The sequence below is a fragment of the Bactrocera dorsalis genome, chromosome 5 (genome assembly GCF_023373825.1).
Source record: "Bactrocera dorsalis isolate Fly_Bdor chromosome 5, ASM2337382v1, whole genome shotgun sequence".
Lineage (NCBI taxonomy): Eukaryota > Metazoa > Arthropoda > Insecta > Diptera > Tephritidae > Bactrocera > Bactrocera dorsalis.
In genome coordinates this window covers 69,612,328-69,629,768 of record NC_064307.1, presented here as the reverse complement: position 1 = coordinate 69,629,768, position 17,441 = coordinate 69,612,328, and the positions used below count along the sequence as shown (strand labels likewise).

Genomic DNA, 17,441 nt, shown 5'->3' with positions numbered 1-17,441 from the left:
ATAATTTGCCATTAATGTTAAATTAACAGCACTGATGGCGGCTTTAAGTCATCAGCTTCACAACGTAATATGTTTATAATTACGGGAAATTTTCGTGCGACAATCGAAATTGAATTTGTTTGTGGCAAGAATATTGCAAATGCATATCTGGCGTACGCTTTACATATTCAATTGCCTGCTCATTGAATTAAGTCGACATTAATGCATTTACGCAGCAACATTTGGGAATCCCTGCCAGCTACACTGCTCCTTTGTATTGTCTTTTGCGACTGTGGCGCTGTGGCGGCACGCTATCAAGGCGCAGGTGAGTCATGCATTTTAATGAATTTGCCAATTAATTCATTTGCATACAATGCAGATGCTCTGCATATTTGCATCTCGCAACACTTAGCACACATACTCAGCTGACTGACAATCATATCAGTTGAATAGTACACAACTTATATTCATATGCGCTCTATTGACACTGTCTCTCATGCAGCACGTCAGCGTGGCGTACGCTTTAACGCCGCCCATATGACATTTAACCACGCCTATGTGCATAATGTCAGCACGGACCTAACCGGTGGCGCCTTGAATATCGAGATGTGGCTGCTGCGTGACGTGGTGCCGGGCTTCATGACCAAATTCGATGTATTCATCAGTCTATCGGCGGATAAGAAGCGCTTCCAGAGCATATTCGCCTACAATGTGGACTTATGCGGCATAATGAATAACTTGTCGCGCATTACTTTGCTGCGTGCTTGGATGCTAAATGTAATTAAGTACAGTAATCTGAAGCCGCATTGTCCTTTGGAAGCGGTATGTGGCGTTTTTTAGTCTTCCGAAGTATTTCTTTTATGTGCAGTTTTAGTAAAACTATTTTCGTTTAAGGGTCACTATTATATAAGGAACTTTACGGTCGAGAAAGGCAGCATACCTGTCTATTTGCAGGCAGGCGAATACCGCATCGTCACGCACCATTACTACAAAGGGAAGAAGAATAAGAAAGAGATAAGAGTGGCTGATTTCCAGGCCGATGTGGGGATCGACTGATTTTGGAGGGTGTTCCAAAAGCGTGAAAAAGCACGATATTTTAATTTAATAAATATTTACCGTTATTTTGTGATTCTGAGAGACCTTACTTTCTTAGGCAGTATACCGAAAGTACTAGATTGAGACTCTGATCGTTATTGTAACTGATCCGGGGAATAATGGAATAAATATTTACCATTGTTTTATGATTCTGGGAGACTTTACTTTCTCAGGATACCGAAAGATCGTTATTGTAACAGATTCGGCGAATAATGGTATGCTGAGGCTTGAGTTTAGAATTTACTTCCTTAGTTGGACTGAATAAAATCGAGGACTGTTCTACAGACTGAACCCTTTACTGGATAGAAACCGTGAGTAAGATACTGAGAGCGTGGCGAATCCTTAATTTCTTTCTGTGGACTTTTCGCTTCCCACATATTTTTTATATTGACGATACTTCGATGCAAAACCCAACGCCAGAGAATGGGACATTATAAAGTTAATCTCTTTGACTAAGGTAGGAGCTAAGAATTAAGTCGTTACCCAGAAAGAAATTGATAATGAAATATAGGGAAAGAAAGAATTATATTTTCAATACTATGAAGCTCGAGACTGGTGCGAAAGCAGCATACAGTAGAGTCTGTGCTGCTCAATAAGAGATTTTAGCCTCAAAATAAACAGAATGGAATTCAACTAAGGATAAAACCTAGAAACTATACCTGAAATATAGGCAGAGGGACAAACATTGAGCTTGTAGGACGAAATAAGGAGGATACTGATATAGAGGTGAAGTTTCAGGATTGAAAAGCGGAGCATAGGCAAAAGAGTGTTGTTGAGGTTCCGAAAGATTCAGGTGTAGAAAGCGGAGGTCACGTTAAGCCTAGGAATGAGATTGAGGCTTTTAGGTACGTTGGGTTAAGAGGTCAATCCTAACAGGGGTCTCACTATTGTCTATTGTGGCAGCCTTAAAAATCGGCCAATCGCTTTGAACCTAACACAAATTGGTTGAGACAGCTATTGTATGTCAATTTCGGCTATGTTCTCTTGTTTATCGAAGGTAAGACTGTAAAGATGTTTCAACCTCAGTCTTGCCATGACCGAGAGGGTGGAAAGTTTCCACCTCACTCCAACCACTTTACCACATGAAAGCGTATTGGACAGTGTCCTGCCAAAAGTCCATGTGGACCCTTGGTCAAGTGATAGAATTCAAGTTCGAACTCGGTCTCATTCCGATGTGAGCGGGGCAAGGCTGTCCTCTCTAGCTATCCCATCTGCTTTGCAGTCGTCAGAGTAGCCTACAGTAACCGGCTGTAGCTGAAATAAATATAACGGCGTAAGATTAAAACGCCATGAAAAAAACTTGCTTTAGCTTTTTGCGATTATTTTATTGCTTCATTTCATTCCCTAAACTTCACAGCACAGTGGCTTCCAACTGAAGTTCCAACACGAAATCCATATTTTTCTTTTTATACTGTCCATTATAAATAAATGCGATGATTTTGTAATCACCAGGATAAAGATATTTAGGAAACAATGCCGGGTCCAATTGCCAACCATTCAAATAGTAATGATCGGGATGAAACGGACAATTCTCCATAAAATTACCGTACTTCAGAAGGCTGCGATACCAACTCTTAAGAAAGTGATCTTTAAGCGCTATTATCGTGCCACAAACATCGATATCAAAATCGAAAAGTGACTGATAAATCTTAGAATTAGCAATGCGCAGTTGAAATTCCAAATGACAGCGTACGCCGGGATCCAAACGTTCAATGAGTTGGCAGTCATTAAAGACCGTGCCGTTAACGAGCTGCGTGGTGAAGTTCGAGAAATAGCGCGTGTTGAAGCGCGAATTTACCGACCTGAAAGACAATTGCGTGATCTGCTGGTGGTGAGGAAGTTAAAGAGAGGGAGAATAAGAGTGAGAGAGAGTCTGTGTGTAAGAGTATGTGAAGAGCTTAATGAAAATTACTCACGCCACTTGTAAATCGCGTGAACTCTGCAAACAGCAATAAATTGAAAATAAAAGTGATTACTGCAAGTCTTGAACTCATTTTGAAGAATGCGGAAGATTTTAAAGTGGCGGTGAATTTGAAATAATTTGAAATTAGAAAGGTAATTAAATAAACTACATAGCTAATTAGTATGGGTAAAAAGTAGATTTGATGGTATGACTAGGGAGAGGTATTTTAAAATAGAAATACTAATGACTTTATAATGATACACTGCAAAAAATATTGGCGTGGTTCAAGCGCTACTATTTGTTTGCGCTTTTCTGTATTTTTTTGTATTGCTAATATATTTTATCTATTTTTTTACTAATTTTAAACAAAGCACTTACATCCTCGTCCAACATATTAGCATATATAATAATCATTATGATTGCATTTTTCTAACAAGCCACTAAATACACGCCAATTAAACAATGACTGCGGCATAATTAGAATTAATGAGGCGTAAAAACTAATATTTGCTGAAAAAAATTTCGCAAAAACTATTTGAAAATAATTATTTGTATTCCACAAATGTAATGAAAGCCATGCGCGCGCGCTTGTGTCGGAAAAATCAATTACTTTTTATAGCGGCTTTGCTTTTAGCGCTGCACGTGGAAAGGAGCCATGAAGCGAAGGTTTGTATTATTGCTAATAAAATTATATTACGACCAAAAAAAATTGAAATTAATAATTATTTTTATTTGAGAATCAATTTACAAAAAAAAAAATATTTAAAAAAAAAAATTATTATAAAAATTTTATTATAGAAAATTTTAATTAAACAAAAATATTATTAATTTAAATGATTTTCAACTCTTTCCATGCCCTTAGCAAAACACAGCAGTGCACTTTCGTAGCATTGAGAAGAGCTACAATCCGAAGTACGTCGACCACTTTGTCTGCAACATCTCTACCGATCGCTTGACCATTAATACGTCAATGAATGTAATAAAAAATGTGTCTGTGGATTTCTGGATGAAAGTGGCCGTATCATTTAAACAGCAAGCTTCAAAAAAATATCGTTCGATTTTGTCGTTCAACGTCAATGTGTGCGACGTGCTACGTAATGAGTTCAATCAGCAGGGTTTGGTGCACTTGTGGATAAGGAATTTACAGAAATACAGTAATATGCCAAGCACTTGTCCGTGGAAAGCGGTGCGTTAAAGTCCGAAATAATTCTCACTTAATTATTACTGTAGAAAAAAATTACTCTTTATCTTTTAAGGGTTCATATTACTGGCTTAATTTGCGTCCAGAAGCGGGCAGTATACCGAAATTTATCTCCCCTGGCCTATTTCGCGTAGACACACAATTCTACTTGAAAGCCTTAAATAACGAGCCTTTTACAAATGTGACAATAAATTTTGAATTGCGTCGAAATTGAAATCGAAATAATAATATTGAAATATAATATTGAAAAATATATTGAACTTGTTGTAAAATTAAAAAGAAAAAATTATTTTTCAGTCTAGCAAGCGTTTCATATTATATGTTCTATATGATATGAATCAGTTGAGAATTGCATACGCATGTGTATGTATGAATGAAATATACTCTTTAAAGCAGTTAATTTGAAATAATTTAAAAATTTGACAGCTACTTAGGTTTCTATTGGTGCCGAGGTTAGGAAGTTTAAAAAATTAGGCTGAGTAATCCCATTTGGAGTGCTGGAAACGCTTGCTAGTTATGAACTCCTAGATATGGATCAAAAGGATCATCGCATACCGATAAAAAATACCTAGCACGTGCCACAAATTCACTGAGACGGCTGATATCAATTCCAGTCAGTTCGAATTAAAAAGTAAGCCAACTAGCAATTTCAAACCCTACAAGTGCCCTAACACTTGCTGGGCTCGTGCTTAGCCTATAGATTTAGCGCCCGAGTAAGACATTTAGGCGAACGCCTGCACGTTCCCAACCTGATGGAATTTGGGTAAGGGTGTCCTTCTTTGTAAGCTATTTGGCCTTACAGTTTCCAACGATCCCTCTGTGGCCAGGCCTCCAGACAAGTTTAATATAGAAGTCGATTGATGCTACTATGAATGAGGTCCTGCACTCCTTGGCGAGCAGTGAGCTCACTGTAAGCAAGCTTAATGCCTGTGATTGCAGCTCTGCTATCGGAATGAAAGCATACATCCTTAAAAGAAGACGCATTTTGAAAAAGAATATCTCCTGCTATCTTGACGGCTTATACTTTTGCTTGAAAGACAACACAGTAGTCTGGTAGTCTGACAGAAGAGTTGATTTAGAGCTCCCGATAGAAAACAGGCTTTGCAATTTTCTACTTGAACTTCGATTCACCCGTGAAAAAGCTCCCTACGCCTCTTCTCCAGCGAATTTGCCTCACCCATATATCTCTCAGTATCTCCAGAGAGGATGCCGATAAGAGCAGGTTCTGCGACGCAGTGGTCCAAGTTATTACGAATGTAGTAAAAATGTAAGAGGATTTCGGTATGTTCCTCTTTGGGACGCTTAGTGTGTCCAGTGTCCTGGAGTCTGATAGCAACATCCGTAGGAATGTGTCTGCAGGTTATGTCCTCCGGTGCTTTACTGTTATGGTCCAATAGATTTGCAGTTTTTGGATTATAATTAGAGTTCTGTTAACTGAGCTCATCTCAATTAGGTATTGAATTCTTAGTCAAATAGAAATTACTCACTAATTGAGCAAATTTGAGCCAATTATAAATCGCTTAGCAAAGTCATGATAGACCGCGGTTTCAGCAGAAATATTACTAATCACTGCTTAGATTCCACGCCTAACATATCCACAGAAATTGCTGTTCTAGACTGGTGTAACGGAAAGTAGCGCATAATGAGGGCCCTACACATATTTGTGGCACTCCTCTGGTATTTGAGTTGCAGTGAACTGGAAGCGAAATCTGTAAGTTCCATCTACATATTTATACTCTCTTAAGCCTATTTGTATATTTCCACTGCTTCGTCTTACTTTTTGAAATAGAAACTACGTTATCTCTACTACCGCAACATAACCTATACCTACAATCCGAACCACTTTACGGCTGTGAATATCTATACCACAGAGGAAGATCAGGCTGTACAGATCGAGATTGCCGTATCGCACAATATCACCAAAGATATTTGGTTGGAATTTCTAGTCTCAATGAAACCGCTCAATGCTGACAAATATCAAAACGTCTTCAATTTTAATTTGAATGGCTGTAACCTGCTGAAACGTTCCTCCGGACCAGGTGGCTTCGATATTGTAAAGAAGTGGACAACGAATTTATTGAATTCAGGCAGTAGACCGATAACTTGTCCGGTCATGAAGGTAAGTTGAGAGTTTGAGTCGTCAGTTAACTGCTATGAGTTTGAGAATAAGTGGAATGCATCTCCAGTGGAAAGAGAGTAGCGGAGAGTGAGAGAGAAATAGCTGTCATCAACAATTTTTAAGCATTTGAATGCTTTAAGACCATTTTCGTAAGCTGTCGTACTGTATCCTATAATCTATATTCTTATCTTTACAGAATAATTATACGTGGACAATACTTCCGTCGAAAAGATATGGTGTTTACATTCTACAAATGGAAGGATTTTATCGTTTGGTTTTCAATGTGTATTTGAAGCGTTCAAAGCGTACCGAACTGTTGATGAATACGAGCACTATTTCTGAACTTATTTATAAATACAAATAAGTGGGGTTATGTTCAATAACAGTAGCAATTAAGCACTGAATTCAAATTAACATGACAAATAATATTCCAACTGGTTATTATTTGATTTTAAGTGACTACAGAAAAATAAACTCCAGCACTTTATAAAGAATGATTTTCAAATTTGAATAACGTAGGTTTCGTTAAAGAAAATGTCTGAAGGATCACCGCATGCTGCAGATCACACTTTAACTTTATATATGTAGAGCTCTGTGTTTTATCCTACGCTCAACCTGTGGTTTAATATCAGCTAGTTCTGAGCCTATTTAATCTTATCGTATTTCTATTTCGGCATTTCAAACCACTGATACAGTAAGCATTCGGTAAGATGTTCCATCGGACCCCATGAATCCCGTTCGGTTAATTTCCATTTGGAACTCTTATTACTATTTAAAGTTGACCTTTACTCAAAGCGAAGGGTTCCCTAGACCTCCAACCGTTTACCCTGACCCAGATAGACTTTGTGATTGCACAGCTGCCGGTAACTGATCAACCCTTGCTGATTTGTTCCGAGGCTCAGTGGCGAACCACAAGAAGCCAACGAAGCTTCTACACGCTCCCACTCTGAAGTGGCTGACTAAAGTAACTGTTCTAGCAAGCTTACAGTTTCCCCTAATACCAGTGTGGCCAGGCACCCAAACCAATATAATCTTGTACTAACTCGATGATGGAGATAAGAAGTCGAGACAAGGCTGATATCGCTGCCCTACTAACGGAGTAAATAGTAACCACTCTGTAGGAAACTACGCTCCGGAGATAATAGAAACAGCTACCTTTGTGACAACCATCTTCGCTTGGAAGACGCTACAGTGTTCAGGAAGCCAAAAACTGGAGCTCTTGGAAAGTGCCCGACAGTGCATTCCTCCACCAACCGTGCCGCCAGCGTTGATCCATTCGTAAAAAAGCTCACTGCTCCTTCCCTCCCATGTCTCCCTCGAAGGTATCTGAGCAGAGCAAGAGCAAGTGCTGGTATCGGTTACCTGGTAATCCAAAGAAATGCCTTCAAAGTGATCCATCCGAAAAATGCTCACCGCTCCTCGGGTCTAGTGAGTCTTTTCCTCTCATGTCTCCTCCGAAAGTATCTGAGCAGAGAAGCAACAGCCAGCGCTGGAATCGGTTACCTGTTTATCGAAGTATTTTTGGAATGAGGTCAAAGTGTTAGAGAATTTCTGTGTGCCCAGGCTCACAGTTATCATTGTAAAGTATTTTTGGAATGAAGTTAAAGTGTGCGGCAGTTTTCGCAGCTATACGTACATCTAGTGCCTTTATCCACGGGTTATATTTTCAGTAAGACATTCAGTGACATATTTGGTGTGAATTGTAGAGCACCAGAAATACTGATGAGAGCAGCTCGTTAAACAATGACCAATTTTTCACGAGTGTAGTCTTTTCTAGTGCCGTCCACCACAGAGAAAAAGCATAACTCAGAACATATAGGCTTAACTACGGTTCTACAGAGCCAAAGAACTATACTTGGTGAGGTTCCCTACTTCTTTCGAATTGCTCCTCTGCAGTAACACACGATAAACAATTACCTGCTATTCCCTTTCTGCGATGTTGAGTTTTTACGAGAGCTTCCTGTCTGTAATGGGTCTTAGATATTAGGTTCTATAGAGCCAATGAACTATATTTCTTGAGGGTCTTGAGGTAAAACTGACATTTGTCACAAAGTGTTGTTCTTAGCACAGAGAAGATAGAAAAATAACTTTTAAAAAGAACAAAACCTACAGCCTAAATGTAGGCCAGAAATGGAACAAAAAAAGTATTGCCTACCATTAGGCGCAAGTGTTGCCTACATTTAGGCTATTAAACGATATTTTTGAATAGTATTGCTATAAAATATTTTCTGAACCATTCACCTGAAGAATTTTAATATTTTCTTAAATTTTTTATGGGTTCAGTTTATAAAATTGGATATTTTGCTTATTTACCTTACTGTTTTTCACCCTTGAAAGTTATACGTACAGACTTATAGATATTTGAATGTATTTCGCTTACCTGGAAATATAAAAATAATATTTTAAAATATATTTTTAAATAAAATTCTATAAGAATATACATATGTATCTACTGTGAGAATACATATGTACATACATGCATGAAATCCTTGTCAATATATTAGAAAAATAAAATTTTCCCTACTCAAATTCTTAGCTTTAAACAATTTGCCTAAATTTCGTGCCATCGTGAAGTTTAAAAGTATTAAGTGAAAGGATATGAAAGACGGAGAAACTCTTTCCAAACGAAAATAGAGAAATCGACAAGCTAAGTCAAAGTCAAAATCACAGCCAACTAAGACAGGCTGAAGGCGGAAAGAGATTACGAGTGATTGAAAATAAAGACAGGCGCAGTTAAGCCAAGAAACATGCAATGATAAACAGCGGAGCGAGTGAAAATCTGCAGCTTGCGGGACGGTGAGGAGGGGCGCGTGCTGTCGTGTTGTCGCAGAAAAAAAACCGCAAATAGAGTTGCAACATTTTCGGTAGGCATTGACGCTGCAGGCGCTCATTTGGAATGCAGGACAACGTGTCTATGTTTACATTGCGGATGGAGCGTTTACGCCGTCGAACCGTTGTACGTTGTACGTTGCACGCCAGCAAAACAATATAATGCCAACGAGCAGCGCGTAGCAAAAACAAAAAACAGCAAGTGACAAAAAATGCATAGCCGATTACTGAAATATTTTCACTAACTCTATCTAGATAGTACATACATATAGGCGCTTTGCAAAAGCCTTTTATTGTACCGTTTTTCCGCCTTTCCGTTGCCCAGACAAGCGATTAGTTGATTTCGTTTGGTCAAGTAGGCGACCAAATGCGATTTACCAAGCCGATAGACACTCGAAAAATAGTGCAGCTACACGACAAATGCACAGGATATATAAGCTTTGCATGGCTGTATTGCTTATAGAGGGGTGAAGCGGTGTTTGGTAGACAAAAAATAGAACAACAAGCATCTATAGCGCCATGAGGCGAATACATTTATATGTTTGATTACATCTGAGTTGAGGTTTTAATGTCATTCAGGCGTGTTTACACTTTAAAGGGTGTCAAGTAGTGTTGTGTAGAATTTCGAGTTATTCCAGTCAGGAACTTTGAATACCGATTTCTTGGTTTTGGATTGGATTGTTTCAGTTTTGAAAATGAATTTTGCCGTGAGGTAGATACAAGTTCTAGCTTTCATATTTCTTTTGATATTTATTTCATTTTCTTGTCTATTTTGCTACCCATTTCGGCATATAAATTATTTTCCTTTGTCTTAACTGAACTTGAAAGCTCTTCGGTGACAGTCTGGGTAGCAATCAACCTGGAGACATCTGTTTAAAGTCTCAAATATCCATTCAAATCTTCAGAAACGAGTTCTATTGTTTTGAAATTATCTGTCGTCTCCCTCAATTACGACACAAAATCTTAGTAAAAGATTATTAGCAGAATTGCTGAGTAACTGCGAGACTCATTTGAAGTCGTCTTCTCTAGTAGAATTTGGGAGTCTCAACGATCTCATAGGCTAGTAAAACAAGTTATGGACTTGTGCAAATGAAGAGGTTATATGAGTTTAGGCTTGAAATCTCTGATTTCAAAATTTCCAAAATACTCCTTTTTTCATTGCTGACCTTTTAAAAAGCTTTAAGCATATAACCCTGGGCAGCAAATAGTTATAATCCGATCGCTTAGCACCCTATTTTAATTTTGAGGATTTTTTTTAAATTGGAGGATTAAATGTTTGGGGCTTTTAGACCTCCGGGTTATCATTAACTTGGTTCCACGGATAAATTCAACAGCGGGTATCATCAGTTCTTTCGTTAGGACTTATTTTTGCATTGGCGGCCTTCTGTCTAGCTTTTAAAAGACACCTCTAGCCATTCAACATATGGGTATGATCAGTGCTTTTCCTTAATACTCTCTTTTGAGTTTGGGGATATCTTTTATATCGGATCTTTTGTGATTGTTAATTGATTTTTTGGGTCCTTCAAGCCTCTTCTCTTGTTAAGTCGTGTCTAACTAGTTTTCTCGAGCAGAAATTCAGAAAACCATTAACTCTTTCGCTCAGAACTTCATTTTTCATTGGCGGTTTCGGACGTGTTTAAAAAAGACATCCCTGTCCGATCCAGTACATGAGTGCGAACATTTTTTGGGAGTTTCGAGCCTTTCTTGGTTATAACTACCTCTAACTCGGTTAACCTAGCAGAAATTCAGAGAGTAATCAGTCATTTCGCTCAGAACATCTTTTGGTTTGGCGGTCATCGGACGCGCTTAAAAAAGCTAGCACTAGCCAATTCAATACCGGGGTATCATCAGTTATTGGAGATTTTTGGTTTGTGGGTTGAATTTTTGAGCCTTTCTCGGACATAAGTTCTCTATAACTGAGTTCACCGATTGGAAGTTCCGAGAATCATCAATTCTTTCTCTTAGAACTTATTTTTCCATCGATGGTCTTTGGCAACGCTTTGAAATGATCCAATACCGGGGTATCATCAGTTCTTTTGCTCAGAGCTTCTCTATAAGCTCTCTCCAACTCGTTTCCACGGGCAGAAGTTCCGAGAATCATTACTTATTTCGCTTAGAAGTTCTTTCTGTATCGGTGGGCTTTGGACTCGAATCTATCAGCGCGGTATCATCAGTTACTTCGCTCGTGATTTCCTCTTTAGCTTAGGAATATTTTTTATATTAGAGAGTTTGGGTTTGTGGATTGAATATTTCGGCGGTTTAAGCTTTTCCCGGTTATAAGTTCTCTATAACTTGGTTACACTAGCGGAAGTTGCGAAAACTGGCAAAGTTGACGACACTACCTATAACTAAGCCTCTCGAGGATATATATTGAGAGGTCTGGAAATAAAATATAAATGGGGGCTGCCATATAAAGAGCTATCGATCAGTCTGTGGTTAAATATACCGGCTTTTCTGTGCGGTGGGAGCCAGTGGAAGCCAAAGTTTCATGAGCAACATAGCATACTTATTGAATGTGGTATGTATGTTATGTTGACTCCTCGTAAGGAAGCAAGCAGTTTCAAGTCAATTCGAAAACAATGTTCAGCAACATACAACTCAAGAATATCACTTTTTAAAGCTGCCATTGCGCTAAATAGTTGTTATACCGTGACTAAATGGTGTATAAGCTCTAAATAAGCACCCTTTAATAACACTTTTTCTATGAGTACTTACATTCTATATAAGCCTATAAATATATCGACATATATATAGGTATATCTGTGTGCTTCACTTCATGTAAATAGTGCGGCAGTCATGCCCAGCGGTTACCACACTCACACATTCACATACACACAGGCACACGCATAAAACCAACAATTGCAACTTTCGTTTCCTGCAAATGCCCGAAAAAGCGACCGGTAGGCATGCCTAACGCAATAGACGCACGTACGTTTACATACCACTACATGCACACATATACGTGTATATGTTTGTAAGACCAACTATGTTTACTATGCGTTTGTGTGTGCGCCTATGGCATGTGACTGCTGTAGCATACAAATATGGCGCCTGGCAATTGCAATTCCGATTGCATTCGCTTGTCGGCCAGTTCGACAGGCTTACAAAAAATGCAACAACACATGCACACATTTATATATACATATACAGGTGCATACATTTATACTCTTACATATGTGTATGTGCTACTTTACTTACACATATTCTTGTGTGCGCGTCCGTTTGTTGCAAAAGGAATATGTACTTGCTGAAATAAATGTCTTCTTGCTGCCGCCTTTAGCTTGACAAATGCGACTTCGCAGGCATTGCTTTCATTTTGCGCACTTCGCCTCCCCCTCCAGCGAGTTGGTGACATTACAAGCGTTTTGCCGCAACAATTTGCCTTTCCTTTGGTCGCTCTGCTGCCGTTGGCTTTTGACTTTTCCGCCGCTATCTGCGTGCTTGCAACGCCACTTTGCCTGCTACAAGCCTAACTGTCGCAAGACTTTTATGAGATTTTATACCCGCAACAGGGTGTATGAAGTTTGCCACGTTGTTTACAACAGTCAGAAGGAAATGTCGGGGATACTATAAGGTACATATATAAATGATCAGCATAGTGATTGCAAATCAGATCACTATAGCTAATAGCTGCCACACAAACTAAACGATCGGAAAAAAGTGCTTGTATGGCGAGCTTTTTCAGTTGAAATTTGGGTTGGGTTCTTGTCTAAGCTAATGGTACAATCTCCGAAGAAATTTTTCAGATCGGAGGAATATAGCATGTAGTTGCCATACAAATTCAATGATTGGAAAAAAGTGCTTGTACGGAAAGCTTCTTCAGTTGACGAGATATCTGAAAAAAAAATTTGTACGGGTTCATGTCTAAGCTAATTTCACAATTTCCGAAGAAACTGCGCAAATCGTATCATTATAGCACATAGCTGCCATACAAACTGAACGATCGGAAAAATAGTTCGTATGGAAAGCTTCCTCAGTTCACGAGATATTTCCAAAAAATTTAGCACAGATTTTTGTCTAAGTCAATCGTACAATCTCCAAAGAAATTGGTCAGATCGGAGTACCATAGCCTATAGCTGCCATACAAACTGAACGATGAGTTCTTTTAAGGAAACTTTTGTGTTTATGAAGGGTATTTTAGCTTTGGTGCGGCCGAAGTTAACGGTTTTTTCTTGTTCTGCTTGTTGTTGTTGGCGGTTTTTCTGCTATGCTGATTTTGTTGACTGTCTCGTGGCATTTGCTGCCCTCAGTGCAGTACACAGGTAGGCAGGCATTTTTAGCTGCCAGTTTAAGCTACACAACTACATGCAAATACATAGGCAGAGACATACACATATACAGTTATGTATTTAATATATACATACATATGTATATCTACACATTTACACGTTTCTGTGTATTTCTATGCATTTCTATCTCTCATATTGCCCCTACACATTTATTCATGCGTCGCTTCGTCCTTTCGTACGCTGGTAAGCGCATATTTACACTTGACGTTACGTGTCGTTGCTGGTTGCGCAAGGTAAATAGTGTAAGGGATTACACGAATTTCTATATATTTGCTCATCTATATGTGCATAAAGGGAAGGTGAGTCCTTACACACATATATATCTGCATACTTTTTTCGTTCTTTTCACTCTTTTCGCTCTTTGCGGCTCTTTGCTGTTTTGTTTTATTTTCCCCTCGCATTTCGCCTGCCAACCACTTTCTTTATTTCTTTATTTATCTTTGTTTTTGTAGGCTATGAAGTTGCATTTGAATTGTCCTAAAAATGAATTGTGGCATGTTAAAGGGTTCAAGCCACGCACACACCGGCATAAGCAAGGTTTGCTCAACTAAACATCTACTCATACATACACAAATATAATTCTAACACAACTTTATATGTATATGGTTACAACAAAAACATATGACATGTTGCTGTTGCTGGAAATAAAGTCAACAGTGTCATCCGTCTGCCAACGCCTTAATTAAATTTTTGCCGTTTAAAGCTGTCGATTTGTGGCGCAGTTTAAAGATTTGTTAGACTTTTTGCACGGCAACACGATTTTGTATGCGAGTGAAGCCGAAAAGGATTAAATTTTGAAAAAATGTTAAGATTTTTTGACAAGACTACCTCTTGCAAAATAACCGTTTTAGTTCCAAGCAGAACCTGACTTGCGTTTTCTAGATCTCTATGGGTCTACAGGCTCAGAAAATATAGCTGTAGGTACTTATAATTAGATACATGAAAGTTTGAATAGAAAGCATCAAAGCATATCAGCTGACTACGGCAGCCAAATCAACTGCCATGTCATATCCGACCCCACCAAAACACTCCGTACAGGGTCAAGATAACTCCAACACGCAATAGAGCCAGTTCCACAACAATTATAAGCGAACTCTTTTCGCCTGAACAAGTTAGTTCTGATTTCCCCAGGTTGGACAAAGGAGCGAAGCAAATGGGTCTGGTAGTGAACAAGGGCAAGACGAAATATTGTATCTCCTGTCATCAAACAAATGGTCGCCGTACTCGCGACTTGGCTCCCACGTCACTGTTGATAGTCATAACGTTGAAGTCGTAGATAATTTAGTCTAGCTTGGAATCAGTATTACACCGAAAACAGCGCCACCCACGAAATACTACGCAGAATAACTAGTGACAAAAAGGTGCTACTTTCGACTGAGTAGACAATTGAGATGTAAAGCCCTCCCTCGACAAATAAAGGCCAAATTCTACAAGCCATTCATTACCCCGTCCTGTTATAAAGTGCAGAGGCATGGACGATAAGAAAATCTTATGAGCCAGCGGTACGAGTTTTCAAGAGAAAGGTTTTGCGGAAAAATAATAGGCCTTTCTGAATACCACAATCGATGGAACGATAAGCTTTGCGAGATATACAGCGCCCTTGAAATGTATAGTTCAGGCAATTAAAAGACAGCGACTACGCTGGCTCGGCTTGGACGAAAACACTCCAGCTCTGGAAGTATGTACAAGTACTGCCATCGGTGGAAGCAGAGAAAGAGAAATACCCTCAATTAGATGGATTAATCAGTTGAAGAAGGAGCTGGCTGCACTTGGAATCTCCAATTGGCGCCAAACAGCGAAAATAAAAACCGACTGCTTCATCAGACACAATCTATCAAATTGAGTTTCTAACATCCCGACTATTGCAATGTTTTCTAGCTAAAGTTGCTGTCATTAAGGTATCGGTTGATTTAATGCTTCGGAATGCAGCCTCCTTCAGAGAAGTGACTATACATTATAGTAGCAGGTGCCAATAATTATCTTGAGCTGGCTTTTCTTGGTTAAGGAATCTATAACCTCGTTATCAATAGCAGCGAGTAATCTTTTAATAAGACCAGAATGTGTGCCAGGCCACAGCGGAATCACAGGTATCTGTAAAGTTGATGAGCTGACAGGGAAAAATACCCTATCCACGGTATCAGTAGAATGTGATCTCCGAACCGTTTTTAACTCCTCGGGTGTTCAACAACTGGATAGCTGTACTGGAGCTTGGTCAGCGCTAGGCCACCATCAGCTCATGCGTTGTCGCAAGATTCTTATGGCCCAAGATCGATCGTAAGTTGTCCAGTGAGCCCTTAGCCCTTAGTAAGACCAGCTTCTCTCTAGTTGTGGGAGCCCTTACCAGAGGCAGCCGCAGAAGCATTAAACAGGAAGACGTAGTGCAAACAATCTTCTAGATTGTCTCCAGTTTGTGAGATCAAAACTGAAATACTTGTGAGCTCGCATCTTTAGATATCCCATGGGAATAGAAATACAATGCTTGAGCAAGTTTGTTTTAGCCGCAAGGCACTTTGCTGACTTGTAAGATACAGCAATTCCTTTTTTTTTGGATCACAACTGACTGCATTCTGAAGTTCAAGTGTGATCGCCGGATCAGCCATCGAACCTAACCTAACCTTACCTCCAAAATTCAATTTTGAAAAGCAAGAAACTTGAGTAGTTAATAACCATATTTTACCATTACTGAAGCTTAAGCTCCATAAACAGACAGTAATGCTTTCCACAGTTTTCTAATCGACGAAATAAATTTTAATCAATAAGTCTCTCAAAGGTAAACAATAGACCCAATATATAGCTCGCTTCCATTGTCTGAATGTTTACTATAGATCTTTGGATATATCCACCGCCTAAAGGTATACTATAGACCATTGATTAGATCGCCTAAAGGTATACTTAGACCTTCGAATATTAGACTAAATCCTAAAGGTATACTATAGAGCTTAGTTTAGCCATATCACATCGTCTAAGTTTTTACTATAGACCTTTGAATAGATCACTTCCACCGCCTAGTGGTATACTATAGATCTTCGAATATTAAACTAGATGGTTTCCACTGCTTGATATATGTATTTCTAGGCAGATCTTCAAATATAAGACTAGATCGTTTCCACTGCCTAAAGGTAAACTAAATATCTTGCGTTAGACCGCTTCCACCAACTTAATCCATACTATAGATTTTAGGTGAGATCACTTTACTCTTTATTCGGTGCGTTTTCGGCTCTCAGCATCAAATTTCGTATCACTTTAATGCATGCTCTTATAATATTACTTTTATTAAATTGCAACAAAATATTAGTGGAAAGAGTTTTCCCAGCCACGTATGTTTCTTGGTATGCATACATATGTAGGTAAATGTGTGGAAAGAGTCACAGTTCATTATTGAACTTGTAAATAAGATAAGTGAAAGCAATGAAATAATTAAGATTTTCCTGTCGAATAAATATTTACTAACACAGCCAAAGGCGACAGCACACACAAATGCGCTCAAATGAAGCCAACTTGTGTCGCACGGCATATATTGAACAACAAACATTGCCGAGGCATTAAATCTGATGAAAGTGGCAAGAAATTTTAACGATTCAATAGGCGATGAAGCGGAAGACAGGAGGCAAGGCGCAGCAAAGTGAATGGCAGCGGCAACGCCTATCAAATGCCTATTGAGGTAAACAAGCTCATATGCTGGAAGGAATTCAAATGTCGAGAGGCGACGTTGAGGCGATGAGGCGCTGAGGCGTGTTGCTACTGCTAATGCTGATGCCGTTGCTGATGCTGTTGTTGATGTTGCTGGTGTTGACCCTAAATAAACATGCTGATCTGCTCAAGAATGAAATGCGCCAGCAATCAGCACAGATGCACATAAAGTTCAGGGAAACGCTGTTAGGACGTAAAGCGGGCGACGTGCGGCGGTACGAAAGCGAAGATATGTATGTGGCGCAACACAAATGTTGCACGACCCCAATTACCCTCGATTTTATTGCAGGCAAAAGATAACAGCACAGCTAGGATGGTAGTAGAGGCAAGCGGAGG

At 39.1% G+C, this 17,441-nt stretch overlaps 2 protein-coding genes across 2 annotated transcripts; one reads left to right on the top strand and one right to left on the bottom strand.

Annotated features, from left to right (window-relative positions):
* Positions 1-201: 201 nt before the first annotated feature.
* Positions 202-1,035, top strand: LOC105227855 (uncharacterized). The gene is made up of 3 exons (XM_019990878.2): positions 202-304; positions 482-801; positions 874-1,035. The coding sequence occupies exons 1-3, from the start codon at positions 202-204 to the stop codon at positions 1,033-1,035; spliced, it is 585 nt and encodes a 194-aa protein (XP_019846437.2).
* Positions 1,036-2,387: 1,352 nt separating this feature from the next.
* Positions 2,388-3,086, bottom strand: LOC105227854 (uncharacterized). The gene is made up of 2 exons (XM_049457972.1): positions 2,991-3,086; positions 2,388-2,896 (listed from the first exon to the last, which is right to left on the bottom strand). Exons 1-2 carry the CDS (start codon positions 3,066-3,068, stop codon positions 2,426-2,428), a joined length of 549 nt encoding a protein of 182 aa, XP_049313929.1. The 5' UTR covers positions 3,069-3,086; the 3' UTR covers positions 2,388-2,425.
* Positions 3,087-17,441: the final 14,355 nt, after the last annotated feature.